Genomic DNA, 20960 nt, shown 5'->3' with positions numbered 1-20960 from the left:
TTAGTTAGCAAGTTACAAAAAGTTATAAAAAGGAATATGTTATTTATAGAGTAATGACTAAATAATATACAATATTTTCTCTTTTTTTTTAAAGGATACATTTTTTTATGTGGTAAAAAATACATTATAAAATTTACCATCTTGACCACTTTTAAGTGTATATACACTGTATGGCACCTTGTCATACAACAGATCTCCAGAACTTTTTCACCTTGCAAAACTGAAACTCCATGTCCATTGAACAACTCCCCTTTCTCCCCTCCCTCTAGCCCCTGGCAACCACTATTCTACTTTCTATTTCTAAGAGTTTGACTACTTTATTTAGTTATATATTTTTAAATATGTATTTATTTATTTATTTTGGCTGTGCCAGGTCTTAGTTGTGGCACACAGGATCTTCACTGCAGCATGCAGGCTCACAGTTGCGGCATGCAGGCTCCTAGTTGTGGCATGCATGTGGGATCTAGTTCCCCAACCAGGATTGAACCCGGGCCCCCTGCATTGGGAGTCTGGAGTCTTACCCACTGGACCACCAGGGAAGTCCCTTGACTATTTTAGACACCTCGTATAAGTGGAATCATGTAGTATTTGTCATTTTGCGCCTGGCTTGTTTCACTTAGTATAATGTCCTTAAGGTTCATTCATGTTGTAGCATGTGACAGGCTTTCCTTCTTTTTTAAGGTTGACTATTATTCCATTGTATGTATATACCACATTTTCTGTAACAATATTCTCTCTTAACTAGTCTTTGAACGTTTGAATCTAAATCTAAACATTTAATTGAAACAAGCAGTCAGCTGGGCTAATCACATACCTACAATTGTAGGAAATATATAAATACAATCAAGAATGACTTTGATATTTTCTGAGCTGTGAGCTAATACATATACTGTATCAAAAAGCAGAAATTCTTACCAAGAAAATAATACACAATGCAGAAATTTCTAAGCAGGAACAGCGATTCCACACAACTATGCTTAACTAGCAAAAGCAGAGACCTCCTGAAGCGCAAGAACTTGTATTGCTGTGGAAGAAAAGAAAACCAGAATCAAATGACATTCAAACAGAGTTTCTTTTTTATTCCAAAGCAAGCTCATAACTATAACAGTCCACACATAAAACATAATCACTGCATAAAAAGACAAAGTTTATTCCAGAGGTAAAAAAATCATCCATTTCAGATGTTAAAGTATTTAAAATTTACATTATACAACATCTCATTGATATGAGATCAGAAATGAGAAAGTTAACAATATCATTCTATACTTATAGTAAGGACTACAGGGATGGAGTAAGTACAAAAAACATAATAATAATTACAACAATAGCAGCTAACATTCTTTGGATGCTTACCACATACCAGGTAGTGTTCCAATCACTTTAAATACATTAATCCATTTAAACCTCACAACAACCCCATGAAGGAGGTTCTATTATTATCCCCATCTTACAGATGAGAAAACCAAGGCACAGAGAGGGTAAGTAACTTAACCAGTGTTACCAACTAGCAAAAGAAAAATCTGCGATTTTAATGCAGGCAGGCTGGCTTCAGAGCATGCAACCTTAAAGATAATGTATGCTGCCTCTACACTGAAATTTTTCACATGCTGTTTGCAGAAAAATAGGAGGTAGTGAAGAAGACACGAGACTAAGAATTGGGAGACCCGAGTTCTAGTGCTTCCTCTTTCTGTACAACACTAAGTCATCCTCGTCTCCTATCTAATTATCTGTGAGATAAGAAGGCTGAACCAGCTAAACAGTTCCTTAGTGGGTACCTTCCAATGCTAACAACCTAAGAGAAAAGAATCAAATATGAAAAAATACAAAATGTTTTTCCTGAAAAAATTACATTTCTTGTGAAACAAGGGTTGTCAGCCCTAAAAATGTCAATGGAAAAAATATTTTTTAAATTATTGGAAAGAATCTAAGGAAACCCAAAGAACCAAAGAGGGACTTCCCAAATTCTGGTCTTCTTTTGTGTTTATATTAAGGCTGATCCTTCTCTAAGGATTTCAGAAGCTAAAGGACAGCAAAGAATTATAGTCCTTAGGTAGAGGTTATGTCTTCATACCACGTCTGCAGTTTCCCATAGCATCTTACAAAAAGCAGCCCAGGTGAAATGAATGCTCGATCACTAACCATACAGCTTGAAGTATCTTGATTTATTCAGATATTTTCAAAGTCCAAGACATGGAATTGCACTATTCGATGCAGTTACTGGGTGCTACCACCATCTCACCTCAACCCCCCAATAAAAAGGGCATAGTCCCTAAACTATTCCTACTGCAGCTCTCACCTCCATCATCACTCACAAGGGTCCAGAGAGGCTAAGGAAGCAGGTAGACATTTCAGTAGATATGCAGAGAACAGCTAATATACCCTCTTCTTGCTCCCACGCTGAAGTGTTTTTCAATTCCCTGTTGGGTTCTTCTGTGATTTGGCTATGAGCTACCCTGTACCTATTCAAATATTTACTATGTGCCAGGCTCTATAAATCTTATCTCATTTAATACTTTCAAATAGTCTTGTTGGCATATGACTTGCCAAGCCTGTCTTGGCATTAATCCATTTCTTTGTCCCCTACTCCATGCCAACGTTCTGTTTTTCCCTATCAGTCTGTCATTAAGAATTTAATAAGGGCAATAGAACTGGTTTTTGTAGCATAGGCAAGTTTATAGGAAAAAAACCTAATGGACTAATGGTAAATGGTTAAAATTACTAGATTTTTAAAAACATCTAATTTTTCATACTGTTACATGAAAAAAGTAGTTACTGAATAATATGTACAATATAAAACTATTTATGAAAACCCCACCCCACAAAATATGTAGTATTACAGCTACTATATATATAAATGTACAGTAAAGGGTCTGGAAGAATACACAAGAATGAATCTAAGATTTTATCAAAAGCTATTACAAAAAATTTAGTAGTTAAATTTTACAAATGTGACAGTACATCGTAGAAACAATAATTTATCAGTACTGTCAATCCTGGACTCCCCTTGTTCACTCTTACACATCCATGATGTTAAATAGGTGGTTACTTTCAACACAAGTCCATGGAGGAGCAAGATATTTGGGGGTAATCTCATTTTTCTCTAATTTTTTTTTCCTTCATTTCCTATATTCTTAACTATGTTTGGATCAAAGCAGATTCACCATGGGTATTTCTATACAGGATTTTGGGGGGTTTTCTCCTTTTGAAATTCTGAGGTGGCAAAGCTGACACTCGGCTTTAATTCACCTTCACAAGATGTGAAGAATTTGTAAATAGGACTCTTTGTTCATACACTCACAGACTGCAGGGAGATAAGGGCCAGATCCAGATAAGGGCCAGATCCTGTGAGCACTATCTCCTTGCAGTAGGTGTATTTTCATCAGATTGTTCTCAGGGATGCAACAGGCATGTGAAAATTTTAGTTAAACCAGGAGAATCCTAATCCCTCACACTCTCACACTTACACTCTTGTGGAACATCATTTATTTACATATCCCTCCCTCCCTACCGGACTGGGTCCTAGTGGGAAGGGGCTGGTTCTAACAGTTTTGCTCCAAAGCTCAGTACTCAGCATGCCCTAGAGTGGGAATGAAGCGAATAATAGCACAGTCAAGAATAGCAGCAACAGGCTGGGGAAAGCCTTGATGGCACCGGAAAAATCTCAACCCATCTTTCTCTCTCCTGCCAGAGGAAGAGACAGCTCCTACCAAACTAGTAGAATTTTTAAAACCTATCCCACTCAAACCAGTCAAAACTGTTTTATTTATGCACCTCAAGCCTTGTTCTGAAAAGGATTTGAGACAGTAACTGACGTATTCTATACTTAGTTGTACATTCTCAAGCTTATGAGGTTCTTAGGTTCAAAAAGAAGCTGGCAGCTGCACAGAGGTACTTTGCATGAATGTCATCATCATCCTCCCCCAGCCCTGCTAGGTCACAGCAACTGCCACTACCTAGCAGGGAGGGAAAGAGTGGAACAAAGAGGTATTCTGAGAGTGGCAGCAGGAAGGGCAACTGCAGCTCTCAAACAGACACTGAAGTCTCATGAAGACAAAGATCTCCTCTCCAAATGGCATTTTGAGGATCTCAGTCCTAAGTTTTGCTGATCAAATCTTGAATTAATCAGATGATGCCAGTTATATATACAAACACCAAGGCAATTTTAACTCTGCCAAATTCTGACATAAAGTAATGCTCAAATCATAGCTTACCTGTATGATGGGAAATGGAAGATAGTTCATGTTGTTAATAAAATACAGGAGGCTATAGCTATAGCCCATAAATGCTCCAGCCAGCAGAAAAAAAAGGTGATACTCATTTAAGCAGGTTTGTGCAGCAGGGCCATCTAAGCTGAAGGGGAAAAGTTAGGTTATTAATTCAACAGTCAGGGACACATATTACTATTTTAGGCTCATTATTTACTGAAGGCAAAGCTTTGACTTAATTACTTAAGAAATGCCCCAAATTCTAACAAAGGGGTTAAGTGTGGGCAAAAGATTAACAAAACCCTTTTCCCTGATGCATGAGAACTTGACCTTTAGTTAATGCTCTAGCTCTGCTCCTCCAGAAATCTGGTAAGGGTAAGAGAGTCCCCTGTGACAGTAAGCAATGGTGCTTATGAGTTGGTAAATTGCATCTGGACTGAAGAATTCTAAATAAAGGCTATAACCTGATAGAGATGCTGTAACTTTGGGCTTCTCTCTGTGTTGCTCTTATAACTAGGCAATCCCTCACGGGCACCCTTTTCACTAAAGAAAATTTATTGCATTAGGAAAAACCTTGCCTTATATAATGTAACTGGGGGATAAAAGGAAATCAAGTATTCAGTAGCAGTCATGAATACTGTCTTAAAGTCACTGGATAACAGAGAACTTAAGATTACTTTTTTGACTTTTAAAGTCAGAATATAAACTTGAAATTTACATCAATGCCATCTGTTCAAGAACTGTGTAAGTTTCAAAATTATAAAAGTACTCTACTGAAGAAGGTATTTTTAATTATTAAAAATTTTTTTCTTCATTCTTCTCATACTGTCCTTATTTCAAACCCCAACCGAAATACCACCTCCTCCAAGAAGCCATGTGTGGATCCCTCCCTGCCTTCTGAACCCCCAGAGGTTTTATCTGCACATTTCACTTTCTTCCTACTAAATCCTATTTCTCATACATTCCTATTGCTCTCCTATTATATCCATTTGTGTCCAGGTCTTAAATCCCCTACTGTTCTCAACCCTCAAGGAGCTTACAGTCCATGTGTGAATCATGCTAACAAATCCAACAGCATTTAGCATAGCACCTTGTACAAAATAAATGGTTTAAAAAAACTGCTGAATTCAACAAACATAAAACATCAAAAACATTCGATGTATGTAAAAAAGCACTTTTTACTGAAGTCCGGAAAGTAAAGAACATCCATAAACTATTAATGTATATAGGTCACTTTGGGCTTAGTAACTAAACAAGCACCCTTAGAAAAAATATATGTAATATTACCTCTCAGTAGCAGTGCAGGGAACCACAAGAAAACTGTATTGACCCTTGGTTATCACCGCAGCACACCAAGCCATCATCATTCCCATTGCAGCATGAATAAAGGAGTGCATGAGCTGCTGAGGATGAATGATCTTCCCTATCAGTGCCAGTCTCGAGCAGGGAATGGAAGGCACAACTGCAAACAAAACACGTGACTGTGGCTTTATAATCTGCAGCATATGAAATTAGAGGACCTAAACTATTCCCTCTCATCTTTGCACAAATACGCCAAAGGGCAGGAAGAAACCCAGAGTCAATGTAAAATATAGTACAGAAAAATACCAAGTTAAAAATTCTTAGTTAAAATAATTTGAAAAAAAACTGAATACAAACAGATGCACAAAGAAAAAGAAAAACCAAAGGATCTAGAGAGGTGAAACCTAAGTATACTATGATTAACATTTTTCAATTCTTTTTAATTAAGATTTCCTGATAGCTCAAATAGTGCCTACCCTGGCACTCCCCTCACTGCCATAAAGGAATAAACAATAATAATTTTTAGATAGTGCTTGCCCTCCAGCAAGTTATCCTTATTTCAGCATTTTAAATTGTCAATATATAGTCCATCTGTGAAAAATAAACCACAAACCAGGTAACTAATGATGACACTGAATACTAAAATAAATGCTTGCATGGGAATTTCTAATACCGCTCTGATAATCCTAAAAGGTTTTCAGAAGTGAGCTGGGGGAAGCAAGTGTGGGTGGGAGGTGAGGGGTGCTGACTTTTGAAAACAGTTGGCCCAGGGTTCCCTGGCCTATCTTTGTACACATTCTTCTTTTGATACACACCAAGAGATTGTGGGGAGGTGCAAAATTAAGTATAAAGGGAGAGGGTTTAGGTGCTTTACAATTTGGGGAAGAGGCTGCTATCACCTTCCCCTCCCCACCAGAAATGCCCACAAGGCCTACTGACTGTGTAACTGACTTATATTCTGACTCATACTCTGAACATACCAAACCTTCTCATGTCATTAAGCCTTTTTATATGATACACCTTTTCCCTAAAACATCATTTTTCTTCCGTGTCTACTTAACACAGCTCATTCTTTAAGGTTTGGTTCAAGCATCACCTCCTCCAGGAAGCTCCCCATGCTGGGTAAATGGTGCTTCTATATACGTCCATACTATCCATGTATTACTGTCTTTCTCAGCATTAATTGTGATCCCCTGGGGAAAACTGGGACCATACATCTCTTATCCCCACACAATGCATGGCATAAAGTAATACATAAGGAATGTTGAAGGAATGAGCCAAAGTGACTAGTCAGGCTTTAAGAATGACTAGACGGGGACTTCCCTGGTGATCCTGTGGTTAAGACTCCTCGCTTCCAATGCTGGGGGCACGGGTTCAATCTCTGGTCGGGGAACTAAGATCCTGCATGCCACGTGGCGAGGCCAAAAAAAAAAAAAGAATGACTAGCTGGAGACCCCTTGTCTGGCATCTAAATCTAGATGACCCAGGTACATGGGACAGTGTGAAAGAACACATGCTGTAAACCAAGGGGTTCTGTAGACGGCTTGAATAGAAAAAGAGATCCATCAGCCAGTAGTGAGGGATTAGAAAAGCAAAGGAAAAGGGTGTACTATAAAATCCAGAGAACAATGTGACATTTTATACCATATCTAACAAGGAAGTACTAAAGAGCTAAAAAGAAGAATGATGTTATAGTGAAAAAAAGAAGTATCAGAAAAAGCTTCTCATTTTACCTCAAGACAGATTTAAGGAATCTGAAACGGCAGGAAGAGCAAGGAGAGAAATTGAGAGAAAGTAAAAAGCTCTGAAATCTAACAGGTGATTCTCCCAAGGTAAAACATATGATATTTTAAATTTTGTTGGAAAACCACAGAATTATAGACTTCAATATTTGAAAAGGACCTTAGAAATCGTCTGGTCTTGATCTCTTACTCTATAAAGGAGTTATTTTTATAATATATCTGCTGAATCACAACTTTAACACCAGCTGTGAATTATTAAAAGGTCTAAATTTTTGTATGTCATAAAGTACACATTAAAAAAAAGTACCATTTTAACTTTTTTTTTTTTTGCCGCGCTGCGTGGCACATGGGATCTTAGTTCCTTGACCAGGAATTGAACCCACACCCCCTGCATTGGAAGCTCGGCCACCAGGGAAGTCCCTTAACCATTTTTAAGTGTATAGTTTTCTGACATAAGTACACTCACATTGTTGTGTAACAATCACCACCATCCATCTCCAGACTTTTCCATCCTCCCCTGTACCCATTAACTCTATACCCATTAAACAACTGCCCATTCCTTCCTCCCTCCAGCCCCTGGCAACCGCCATTCTACTTCGTGTCTCTATGAATTTGACTACTCTAGATACCTCATATATATAAGTGGAATCATCCAATATTTGTCCTAAGAGTTCTAATTATTTTTTTAAAAACAGAGAATGTATTGGTCAAATAAATTTTATGGTAAGACATTCAAAGCATATATAATAATTCTGTATACATTTTTTAAACTCTGACATAAAACACAGCCTCTGATGTACACATCCACATACAAAATGCACTGAGTCTGCCCTTAGTAAAATAAATTCAGATATTTTAAAGATGGTTAATATTTGAAAACTCACCTGTATAGAACTCCACATTGAAAATACTTATTATTACTATTACCACTGACAGCAGCAGAAGGTAAAAGATTATATAGGAACTATACAGATCACTGAAAGAATCTAAAACACAAGAGAGATGAATAAGTAAGTTCATTCAGTCATATAGTCATGTTTAGTATACTGCAATAGAAAAGGGGCTCGAACCACAACTATAATTTTAATTTTAAAAGTTATCTTTTATTTAAAAATTTACTCATACACTGCTGATGGGTCCTATAGGACATCAACTCAAGAACTACATACAGTGCGAGTTATTTGGACCAAGCTCCAGGTCCTTTAACGTTATACTAGAATTTCTTTTAGATGACCCAGATGTTAACATTAGACAAAATAATACCATATGCAAACATTTTATCACGTGAAACAGAGAAGTACCACATTTAGTAATATACCAACAAAGTTTCTTTTTAAAATGTAAATAATATTTTTCAGATCTCTTCTTAATAAATGCAATTAGTCCCTACAGCTAGAAAAAAGTAACATTTCTAGAAATAGCATAATCCATAAATCATCCAAAGGAGCCGAATTAAAAAAAAAATCATGATGTCCCTGTGAAATACTAATACATTCACATTTTAGAGTAGTTCAACAATCAATATTCCATTTAAAAAATGCGGTAAAGTTTAAAATACGTATATATTATGCCTAAAAACATGAACAAGAGATATAAAAATAAGGACATATGTTTGTTAAATAGACTAAGACTTAATAATGAAACCAATTATTTTTAAAATTTTAATTCAGTGACCAAAATTATTGAAAAATATTTATTCAGTATCCACAATTAAACTCCTCAAACATTATACTGAGATAAAAGAGTGAAAGAACTGATTTATGTGACTGGAAATAAGGAAGGAAGGACTACAGTTTCTCTGTAAAGACTTTGTGAAGCAAAAGTTTAAGAATACAAGTAATATTTGATGAGAAAAATGGCATAAATCAAATCCAATCTGAAGAGAAAGTGATACTAGGATACCCTTGGGCCATGAAATGGCAGAAAGTGTTTATCTCAAGTGCCAGTACTGAACAATCGGTAATGGCTCTAGATTACAATATTGAAATATTCTGAAGTTGCAACTAGACAGCCCAGTTCATGAGTGATGCAGACGCAGCAAGGTGGTTACAGAAATACTTGCCATTCTTGTGCTGGCTAATGGCTTAATTTCATTTGACCTGTGAGACTCACCCAAGAAGTGATTGATATGTTTCAACAAAAAACTTTAAATGACTTTAACTCTTTAGCAGCAATATCTCGCTAAAGGTCACAAGGTAAAGCTTTTAACTCTTTGAAAACTGGCATTTCTTCAGAAAAATTAAATTAACAACATACTTCCCACTTTCCAAAGCAAAAGAAATTTATTGTTACTGTTTCTGAGAGGGAGGGAAAAAAAGAATTTCAAGAGTATTTGTGCTTCTAGGCCTTAGGCAAGACTTTAAAGACTTCAAAACCTACTCTGGGAACATTTCTCTCTTTTTATTTTTTTAATTCTAGTGTGGCAGAGTGGAAAAACATAGGTTTGAAGTCAGAGACCAATATTCAAATCCTAGTTCAGTTATTCACTAGCTGTGTCTCTGCACAGACTTATAACCTGAGTCTCAGTTCCCTCATTTAAGTAGGGATACTACGTCATTATTATACAAGGTTGTAGGAAAGATAAGAAGTATTATACTTAAGGTACTTAGCATGGTGCCTGGCACATAGTAGGCAGCAATAATTGGTAGCTATTATTAACATAAAATAGTTATAGTTTAATGAATTTATTAATTTTATCTCCAAGGATCTGGAGAAACATTAGCCTGCTCCAATCTTTTCCTCCTCATCAATCTTTCAGTTTAACTCTATGTTCCTTAGTCTTTCCTCCTTTTCTCTCTTCTCATCTTTCTTATCAGCCACAATATAGAAATTTTTTTAATATATTTCATGTAGCAGATTCCAGGGTATCATTCTTTTTTTTTTAATTTATTTATTTAATTTATTTTTGGCTGCACTGGGTCTTCACTGCTGCCCACGGGCTTTCTCTAGTTGCGGCGCGCAGGGGCTACTCTTTTGTAGCGGTGTGCGGGCTTCTCATTGCGGTGGCTTCTCTTTGTTGCAGAGCACGGGCTCTAGGCACGTGGCTCAGTAGTTGTGGCACACAGGTAGTTGCCCCATGGCATGTGGGATCTTCCTGCACCAGGGATCGAACCCGTGTCCCCTGCTCTGGCAGGCGGATTCTTAACCACTGCACCACCAGAGAGTCCCAAAGTATTCTTAATTTTAGACAGACTTTTTAAAAAGGTATGTCATATTTTCTACCTACAATTTTTAAATATATAAAAGGAATAGTTCACTTCCTTAAAAAGACAACCTCAATAAAGCTGCCAAATAGAAGAGACAAATAAACAAAATTAGGTTTTTATTTATGTGGTCTTCTAATGATCTTTCTGTTCATGTGATAATACTACACAGTCTCTGATGTGTCTACTAATCTTATTATATAGTGAAAAGGCCTGTTAGGAAGGGAATGCCTTAAGAATACCTCAAAGTGAATGTTTTGTCATTGTCAATACAGCAATTAAAATAAATTATTTAAAACATAATGCGATTTTTATGTTGAGAAGTGGGCCCTGTAAATTTGTTTTCCTCAAACTGAGTATCACTTACCAGACAGCCACTGTATAGGATGAAATAAATCAATGCTGCTGAAGATGACAAATACTGTGGTACAGATGGGCAGAAGCAGCACCGACCAGACAATACTTGTAACTATCCTCCAGCCCAAAACCTATAATTAAACAAACAAAAATCCCTCAATCATGAAGTCAGTTAAACTATTTCAGTTATTTCAGTTATGCAAATCCTATCTTTTCATACAGGATGTTAATCACTAATATTTACACCCAGATCACAGTCCATGCAGCTACAGATAAATGCTAACGGTTACTACTATTAGTAACACTACACACCACTCCAGAAACTTGTAGTATCAGTGAACTGATGCTTGTTTTAGTCCAGAGTCAGATGTCACATTAAATATCACACTTTGGGGGGTGAGGGAGGTCTCAATTAGTTTACAACTGTACTTTACAGCAACTTATACTTGTCTCTCTAGGTTTGATAGATGTATCAATATCTGAAAGTGTATTCATTTTCCAGGAACCAACTGTATATTGTAATTGTGTTTATTAGATATGAGCTCTTTACTGGGCAACTACTGCATTGTATTCATGTCTGACTCACCAGTGCCTACCATATGAGGCACAAGATTTACTGCTGAATACTTGAATACAAGAAGAGATACTGAGGCATTTTAAGCACGCAAGTGACGATCAGATTTATATTTTGGAAGGTAAAACACCCTTGTGTCTGTAAGGTGGCTATAATGAAGATGGATCAGAGGGGACAAGACACAGACAGGAGACAAACAGGAGGCAGTCCACCCCAATTGCCCAAGCCAAAGATTACAGTCAGTGTCTGAAGGAAGGCAGTGGTAAAGAGAAAGTTAAAAAAAAAAAAAAAAACTGCAGCCACGTTTCTGACATACAATCTACAGGACATCGATGACTGATAATACAGGTGGTAAAGAACAGGTAAGACTTAGTAACCCGGGATACAAAGTAGATGGCAGTGCCGCTGGGGTAGAAGCACTGTCCTAAAAGGGATTCTTACTCCTATATCTCTGTGCCCTCCACAGAATGGAGGCAGAACTGTTGATTGGACTTCAACAAGGAAGTACCTCCTCTTCTCGAGCCCACAGTGCACACATTCCTCTAATTTGACAAAACACCTGTCCTGCTCACCTAGTCCCCAAGACCAGCCTCTGCTAAGGTCATACCACATTCTTTCCGATTCCGGATATTCCTTCCCGCTTCTTATCCCAAGTAATCAACAAGTTATTAATTGTGCACCTAGCAGAGTTGCATACAACTCTTCCCCATTCTCTGCCAACTCCCATGCAGGACATCCCTCCCACTATGACCAGCTTCCACTCAGGACCCCTCTCTCACGCCGTAAAGAGTTTGCACTCAGGACGCCCCGCACACACACAACTTGTAACCAACTTTCCCTAGTACGCCCGTCCCCTCTGTAACTAGCTTCCACTCAGGACACCCCCACAACCCTGAAATAAGTCACTTGGGTCGCCCCCTCCCCACGCGCTCCCCACACTACACTCGAGCCGGCCCCGCCCCCGTCCAGCGCGCACGCGCGACCAGAGCCCGCACGCCCAGCCCGACCCCCGCAGCTGCCAAGCGCCTGCCACAGTGCGCGCAGCACTCACGCGCCACAGGATGTCCCGCGGCCCGTCGGCGCACGGCCGACTCGCAGCAGTGACCATGGTGATGGCGGCCCCTACTCTGAAAAGTGCAGGATACAGTGAGCCCACCCGCCACCGCAGTTCAAAGGGAGGAAGGCCCCCCGAGGGCCCCATTGGGGCTGTCTCAGACGCTGCCTGGGCGAAGCCCGGCCCAGGCCCCAACCCATCCCTTCGAGGTTCCGTCTGGACGGGCCCAGCCGGCCAGAACCGCCCCGCAGACACGTCCCCCAAAGGGGGCTGGGACTCCAGGGCCCGCCCTCTGGAGTCCAAAACGTCTCTCCGAAGCAGGGTCCGGCGGGGCGCCAGAAACTGGGGGCGGCTCTGCATGCTGGGAACTGTAGTCTCTACGGCCCTCTGAGTAAGGAAGAGCGTTGCATTCTGGGACTGGGAGTTCCAAGGTACAGCATGCTGGGAGTCGAAGTCTTCCCAGCGGTCCCTTGTGCCATGCTGGGAATCGTAGTCTTATATAAAGCAGCTTCTAGTCACAGTGCTGATTATCAGAATTCTGTAATTAGAAAGACCTGGCAAAATGATTTGCCTTCATTTCTTCCGATCTTACTTTATCGACCTCCTGAAAGTGAAATCAAAGGATGCTGTGGCCCTCTCCACAAAGGTACTAATTTTACTGAAATGAAAATCTCTCTTTCCCTAGAGGTGCATTTGGTTTCCTAAGATCTGGTTTCTAGCTCCAGCTCTGCCACTTGCTAAGTGGAATATCTTGACCCTCCCTGAGCCTCCGTTTCTTCATCTATAAAATAAGGATAAAAATAAAGATGGTATCGGATGATGTTGTGAAGATGTACTAAAATGCTATACAAATATTGTCCTTAATTTCCTGCCAGTGAGGAAAAAGGCTTTTCACCAGCCTAAGTCCCACTTAATGAATCCTTCTCTGATTGCATTAGGCCTCAGTGAGATCCCCAGAGGCATATTGCTAACACATTTTAACACCCAGTTACATACCACAGACAATATTCAGTACTCTAGAAAGACAGATTCAGTGATTTACTGACTGAAGAAACTCATAGTCTGGTGAGAGTAATTGAGATCACACATACTGCTCTGCAATGTTTGCTAAAAGTGGTTTCTTGAGTTGTTTTAAGGTTGTATATCATATTCACTTCCAAAAACATGATAATATCAATCAAGTCTGACGTATTGCAGGACAAACTGGAAATAGAAAGGTAGATCAAGTCTCTGCCATGAAGAAACCTTCTATTTGGTGGTGGAGAGAGATTATAAAGAATCATTCTAGGGCTTCCCTGGTGGCGCAGTGGTTGAGAATCTGCCTGCTAATGCAGGGAACATGGGTTCGAGCCCTGGTCTGGGAAGATCCCACATGCCGCGGAGCAACTAGGCCCGTGAGCCACAATTACTGAGCCTGCGCGTCTGGAGCCTGTGCTCTGCAACAAGAGAGGCCGCGATAGTGAGAGGCCCGCGCATCGCGATGAAGAGTGGCCCCCACTTGCCGCAACTGGAGAAAGCCCTCGCACAGAAACGAAGACCCAACACACCAACACAGCCATAAATAAATAAATACATTTTAAAAAAAAAAAAAAAAAAAGAATCATTCTAGGGACTTCCCTGGTGGTGCAGTGGTTGAGAATCTGCCTGCCAATGCAGGGGACACGGGTTTGAGCCCTGGTCCAGGAAGATCCCATATGCCGCTGAGCAACTAAGCCTGTGTGCCACAACTATGGAGCCTGTGCTCCAGAGCCTGTGAGCCACAACTACTGAACCCACGAGCCACAACTACTGAAGCCCACGTGCCTAGAGCCCGTGCTCTGCAACAAGAGAAGCCACTGCAATGAGAAACCTGCACACTGCAATGAAGAATAGCCCCTTCTCACCGCAACTAGAGAAAGCCCGCGCGCAGCAACAAAGACCCAATGCAAGCAAAAATTTTTTAATAATAATAATAAATTAATTTAAAATAAAATAAAATAATGAAAAAAAAAGAAGAATCATTCTAAATGAGTGTCCATAAACAGACCTCAGGTTACTTGCAATCAGATCTCTTTGTTTAGTTCCTTTGGTAAAGACTAGTAGTTGTCTACACGAGTGTCTATTCTCCCCTTCTTTCTTAGTAGTAGACTGCCCCCCCTCCCACTTTTAACTGGGCCTGTGGCTACATTTCTCAGACTCTCTTGCAGCTAAGTGGAGCCAGGTAGCTGAGTTCAGGCCAGTAAAATATAATCAAAGTATTGCATGGTAGCCTCCCAGAAACCTCCCCTTAAAAGAGAGCTAGCCCTTGTTCTTTGCCCCTTTCTTAATCCCTTCCTCCATCCAGCTGTATGGAACTTGGATGTGTTGCCTGCCATATTGAACCACAGGAAGAGGGTCACACTCTAGGCAAATTAGGTACCAAACTAAAAGGAGACTTGATTACTTGGAGCAATCATACTATTCTTGGGCTACCTGCCTTTACCTTCTGACTTAATTTATACAAGAGAGACAATTATTTATTGTTTAACTGACTTCTATTTTTACAGCACTTACTACCATCTGAAATCATATTGTGTAACTCCTTAGTTATTATCTTTCTTCCCACTAGTCTACAAGCTTCATGAGGGCAGGGACTTTGTCTATCTTGTTAATCACTGTTTCCAAAATACCCTTAACATTAGTAGGTAGTCAATAAATGTTTGTTAAATGAACAAAATAATGAATGGAAACAAGTAAGTGCATCAGATAGTGTCTGATTCAGGAAGACAAACTTTGTTATTTAAATCAAAGGGGGATTTAATTCAGAGAATTGATAACAAAAGTATTGGAAGGGTTAAAAGAGCATAGGGGAGAAAGAACAGGGTTGTAGTAGCAAGAGGAAGACAGGAATTATTACCCAAATATCAGGAAGATGCTACTCCCTCTGCATTAGAGCTCATCAGCCCACATGCAGTGCTCAGCTGCTGAGGTAGTTCCATTACTGCTGTTAAAACCACACCATTTCTGTTGAGCAGGAACTAAGGAGCTAGTACCCTAGAGCTGTTGAAACCACCACAAGTGCCCACAACCATCTGCAGTTGCTCTCCAAGCTCTGGTTTCTTCATCAATAATAAAAAGATGTTGCAAGATGCTGTATTAAATTAGATTTTGTTTGTAAATTGTCTGCCACACAGTAGATTTTCAATATATGATAAATATGATTAGTAAGAAGATTAACAGGCTTTGGAGTCAGATAAACATGTGTGTGAATACCTGCTCTGCCACTTAGTAGCTATTTGATCTTGGGAAAGTCACTTTATCTTTCTTGGCTTATATGAAAAGAAGATTTAAAAGCATCCCTATGGGGCTTCCCTGGTGGCGCAGTGGTTGAGAATCTGCCTGCTAATGCAGGGGACACGGGTTCGAGCCCTGGTCTGGGAAGATCCCACATGCCGCGGAGCAACTAGGCCCGTGAGCCACAACTACTGAGCCTGCGCGTCTGGAGCCTGTGCTCCGCAACAAGAGAGGCTGCGATAGTGAGAGGCCCACGCACCGCAATGAAGAGTGGCCCCCGCTTGCCGCAACTAGAGAAAGCCCTCGCACAGAAATGAAGACCCAACACAGCCAAAAATAAATAAATCAATTAATTAATTAAAAAAAAAGAAAAAAAGAACCTCTGCTTTAAAAAAAAAAAAAGCATCCCTATGGACACCGAAAGCATACTAGAAAGACACATGCACTAAATAGATGAAACTATAACCTAATCCTCCAAAATGGAATAAAATTAATTAAGAAAATGATACAAAAGATGAAAGAACAACACTAATTAGTACTAGAAAAACTCAGGATTATGATATAGAACACCAGGAAGAAATAGATATATAGGAATAGAAATATAGGAAATATATAGCAATAGAATTATCTATATAACAAACACATGAAAGGGTGCTCAACATCACTAATCATCAGGGAAATGCAAATCAAAACTACAATGAGGTATCACCTCACACCAGTCAGAATGGCCATCATCAAAAAATCTACAAACAATAAATGCTGGAGAGGGTGTGGAGAAAAGGGAACCCTCTTGCACTGTCGGTGGGAATGTAAATTGATACAGTCACTATGGAGAACAGTATGGAGGTTCCTTAAAAAACTAAAAATAGAACTACCATATGACCCAGCGATCCCACTACTGGGCATATACCCTGAGAAAACCATAATTCAAAAACAGTCATGTACCACAATGTTCATTGCAGCTCTAGTCACAGTAGCCATGACATGGAAGCAACCTAAGTGTCCATCAACAGATGAATGGATAAAGAAGATGTGGCACACATATACAATGGAATATTACTCAGCCATAAAAAGAAACGAAATTGAGTTATTTGTAGTGAGGTGGATGGACCTAGAGTCTGTCATACAGAGTGAAGTAAGTCAGAAAGAGAAAAATAAATACCGTATGCTAACACATATATATGGAATCTAAAAAAAAAAAAGATTCTGAAGAACCTAGGGGCAGGACAGGAATAAAGACGCAGTTGTAGAGAATGGACTTGAGGGCACGGGGAGGGGGAAGGGTAAGCTGGGATGAAGTGAGAGAGTGGCATGGACATATATACACTACCAAATGTAAAATAGATAGCTAGTGGGAAGCAGCTGCATAGCACAGGGAGATCAGCTCAGTGCTTTGTGACCACCTAGAGAGGTGGGATAGGGAGGGTGGGAGGGAGGGAGACACAAGAGGGAGGGGATATGGGGATATATGTATACATACAGCTGATTCACTTCGTTATAAAACAGAAACTAACACACCATTGTAAAGCAATTATACTCCAATAAAGATGTTAAAAAAAAAAGAAAGAAAAAATAGAAACAGACCCATAATAGAGACAATAATCAAAGCCAATTTTGTTTATTGAAGAGATAGATGAATGAAAAAGTAAATACACATTACCAAAATCACATATGAAAAAATGAATACCTTACGAGTCTACTCTTACTGAAAATAAAATATTATGAATAGCTGTAAAAAAAAAAAGATTATCTATGTAAATAGATACATAGGAATATAAGAATAGAAATATAGGAAAGATCACTATAGAAATGAAGGTTGAACTAGGAGGAACTCAAGAGCAAAGAAACAGAAGATTAATGCCATAAAAAAGGGAAGGACATTTTTCAACCAAAAATGAAAAAAGAAAGAAACAAAAAGGATTTTTAAAAAGCAATAAATAAAGAAGATAGGCAAAGATGATCTAACATATGAATAATGGGAGTCCCTGAAGAATCTGGACTCTCATTTTTAACCACCACTCTCTCCCAACGAGGTAAGGAATATGGGAATTACTTTTTGCTCAAATTTTCCTAATATTTTTAAATGAGCCATCATTTTCCTAAAGTTTTCATTTCAAAACTTTCACACTGTATAGTCCTGGGCATCTTATAGCCTGTTAATGTTATGGGGTGGTTGTCGTACATGACCCCTCTTTCTCCCCATCTGTAACCTTTTTAGTGTTAAATTCAGTCCTTTGAAGAAAGAAGGCTGCTGACTCTTGATAAAATGTGATTAGCTGTTTCCGAAGGCAAAATAAAAGACATTTATTTTAAAAGACAGCTCTTTGGACATCCAAAGTCTCTTGTGCAACAATATTTTGATGAATCAAGCAAAAAATAAATTCAAAACACATTGATGACATTTCCTAAGGGGGCATGGAAAACACATATTCCCCAGGATAAACATAAGTCATTACTATTTTTCTTTTACCAAACTGAAGCCTTGGGGAAGAATTTGAAAGGTTTAGCAAATTGAAAATGAGGCTCAAACTCCTCCTCCTTCCTTTGATACCCCCTCTCTGGAGCCAGGCTTCACCTCTTGATGGCTGTTTGGTGGATTAGATTTCAAAGGAAAGTGTAATGAAGAGAGAGGGAGAACCTTGAGGGAAAATCCACACAGTACAAACAAAGTATGTAATCCAGGCTTCAGAAATGACTTTTTCTTCCTTTTAAACTGGCCTGCGTTGTTTGCAAAGTCTGATTTAAACTTCTGCCAGTGACACAGAGACAGTAAAATGAAATCCATGGGTGAAGGTGAGGCTACTTGCTGCCTCATCTCCAAGTATATGAGGAAGAGGCAGGATCAAAGGCAGGATCAAAGGCAGGTAAAGGTTTTAGAGTCAGACAGATGCAGATTTGAATCCTAGCTCCCTGCTAATAGCAAGTTAGTGTGAGCAAGTAACAACCTCTTAGTGCACAAGTGTCCTCAACTGTAAAAAGGGGGGATACTAGTGTACACTGTCCTTTCTTTCTATCTACCTATCTAAATGGAGCCCCATTACCCACCTTCAGATAATGTGATGGTCATTAATACTGTTCACCAAGCATTTCAGTTCTCTTGTTTTCTAGGCATATAATAGGATTGCACTTCATGGCCTTCTTTAAAGTTAGGTATGGCCATGTGACGCTTCTGGCCAATAAATTGTGAGCAGAAGTGACACGTGTCACTTACAGGAGGAAGATTTAATTGCCACTGAGAGACCCTCCAGAGCTCTCTTTTCCCCTGGCACAGTGACCAACAATATATGAGATGGTGCTCATTCCAACAACCCAGGGGCCTGAGTGACTACTAAGAACAGAGTTTCCCCGCCAAGCTGTGGTGAACTTGTAACATGAGCAAGAAATGAAATTTTTGTTTTAAACTGTTGAAATTTTGGAGTTGTTTATTACTGTAGAATAACCTAACCTATCCCAAATGATACAAATAGTGAGTCGATAAATACAGTTACCTGATGAGGGCTTGAAAACTCCTTGAAAAACTTGGTTTATGTTTTAGGTATTACCTTATTAATTCACCCCACCAGCATTCACTCAGCAATGAGTATAGGTTGAGTGTAGGCCACACACTGTGCTGGGCCCTGGGGGTGTACATCAGAGCAGAGTCGCTGCTGTCAGGACCTTCCTGTCTAGTTAGTATACAAGGTCCTATCTTTAGACACTCATTCTCCTAAACCATACTCTCAACTAATACATCTGGTAGAACTGGCTATCAGTTTTTCGTTTATAAGTTGTTCTTGGAAAAAGGATGAGGACAGGTCTAAGACACTAAAACTGATCTTTTACAGACCCTCACCTCCTCACCAACACATCTTGTTTTCTCTTTCATGCCTCTACTTAAGCTGGACTCTATATCTTTGAATGCCATGTCTTCCATGAAGCATGGAATCTCTCCTTCTGAAAAATCCTGTAATTCCACCATTCAGTGGATACGTGCTGCCTTGAGTAGCACAGTAGAGAAAGAGCAAACTTCATAGCTGGACAACCCTACTTTCAAGTCCTAGCTTTGCCCCTCCCTTGCTGAAAAGGCTACAGATCTTGCTTTGGTTGAATGCTTATTATATACTGGGTACTGAAAATCATATTATATAAATTTAATTCTCACACTTGCCCTTCAAGATCAATTATATATATTATATGTGTGTATGTGTGTGTGTGTATATATATATATATATATATATATATATATATATATACATATACACATATAAATAAGATGTGCTCCCAGGCACTTAAGTCTACATACATATATATAGACTTTTACACAGGAAGCCAAGCAGAGAGAGGTAAGGTGAAGCAGGGATTCACACCCACATCTATGTGAAAATTTCAACTCTTTTATATAAATAATTTTTCACTCTGTGGTCTGTTTATTTGCTTTCTCACTCCTTTTTTGGTTTTAATATTTACAAAAGTTTGTACTTTTGTTCTAATCATTTCCTCTGTGTTACATCTTTAATCCCCTCTATTTGGGGAAGGCAACTATTGTCTATTTTTTCCTCTTATGAACAATATTGACATTATCTAGTAACTTCTTCCTCCTCCCCTTCTTCTCCAGCCCCAGGTTGGAAGCAATATTTTGGTTAATAACTATAAGGCAATCAGCAAGCTTTGTCTGCCTCTTATAAATGTTCTCCCCATTCTCTTTCTATTTTGTTAGTTATACTGTATATTTAAGGGCACATAACCATTAAAAACTGTATTCTTTCCCTTATAACCATCACTTATTCTTAGTTATACAAGTAAATATATTTAGTGCTCACCACCTGTTACGTCAATGTCTCACTAGTCTGGTTGTCTGAGGTATGTTCCCTAGAAGATGCCTCAGAAAGGTCTCATGAGAATAGTCCCTGTGTTCTTCCACGTTGATAACATTTTGTCTGTGGCCTTCACACCTGAAAGTCGGTCGGTTTGGTTTCCTTTCTTTGGGTATCTTAGATATATTGTTACTCTATAGTCGCCTAACATAAAGTGCTGTTGTCAAGTCTGATCACAGTCTGATTTTCTTTCCCTTATAAGTGAATTTGTCTTTTAGCCTGGATGCCCCAAATATTTTTTCTTTAAAATCCATTAATTTTACTAGAATATGTCTCAGTATGGATCTTCTGGGTTGATTTCCCCAGGTACAAGGTGTGCCCTTTCTATATGCAATCTTGAGTCTTTTTAATTTTTTTTTCAGGGAAGTTTCTTTTATATAGTTTTTTTAATATATTATTTCTCCTCCATTGCCCCATT

At 39.1% G+C, this 20960-nt stretch overlaps 1 protein-coding gene across 1 annotated transcript in view; it reads right to left on the bottom strand.

The window, feature by feature from the left end:
- Nucleotides 1-13721, bottom strand: part of NDC1 (NDC1 transmembrane nucleoporin) — a 47876-nt gene extending 34155 nt beyond the window's left edge. The window contains exons 1-6 of the mRNA XM_082429501.1: nt 12435-13721; nt 10820-10940; nt 8134-8235; nt 5493-5667; nt 4212-4350; nt 916-1024 (exon numbers count right to left, since the gene is read on the bottom strand). Coding sequence (XP_082285627.1) covers nt 916-1024; nt 4212-4350; nt 5493-5667; nt 8134-8235; nt 10820-10940; nt 12435-12797 — 1009 coding nt within the window. The 5' untranslated portion in view covers nt 12798-13721. The remainder of the gene's footprint in view (nt 1-915; nt 1025-4211; nt 4351-5492; nt 5668-8133; nt 8236-10819; nt 10941-12434) is intronic.
- Nucleotides 13722-20960: the final 7239 nt, after the last annotated feature.

The sequence above is a fragment of the Balaenoptera physalus genome (genome assembly GCF_965194825.1).
Source record: "Balaenoptera physalus genome assembly, chromosome: 1".
Classification (NCBI taxonomy): domain Eukaryota; kingdom Metazoa; phylum Chordata; class Mammalia; order Artiodactyla; family Balaenopteridae; genus Balaenoptera; species Balaenoptera physalus.
Note: the sequence above shows the minus strand (reverse complement) of the source record. Positions and strands in the feature narration are given on the sequence as shown.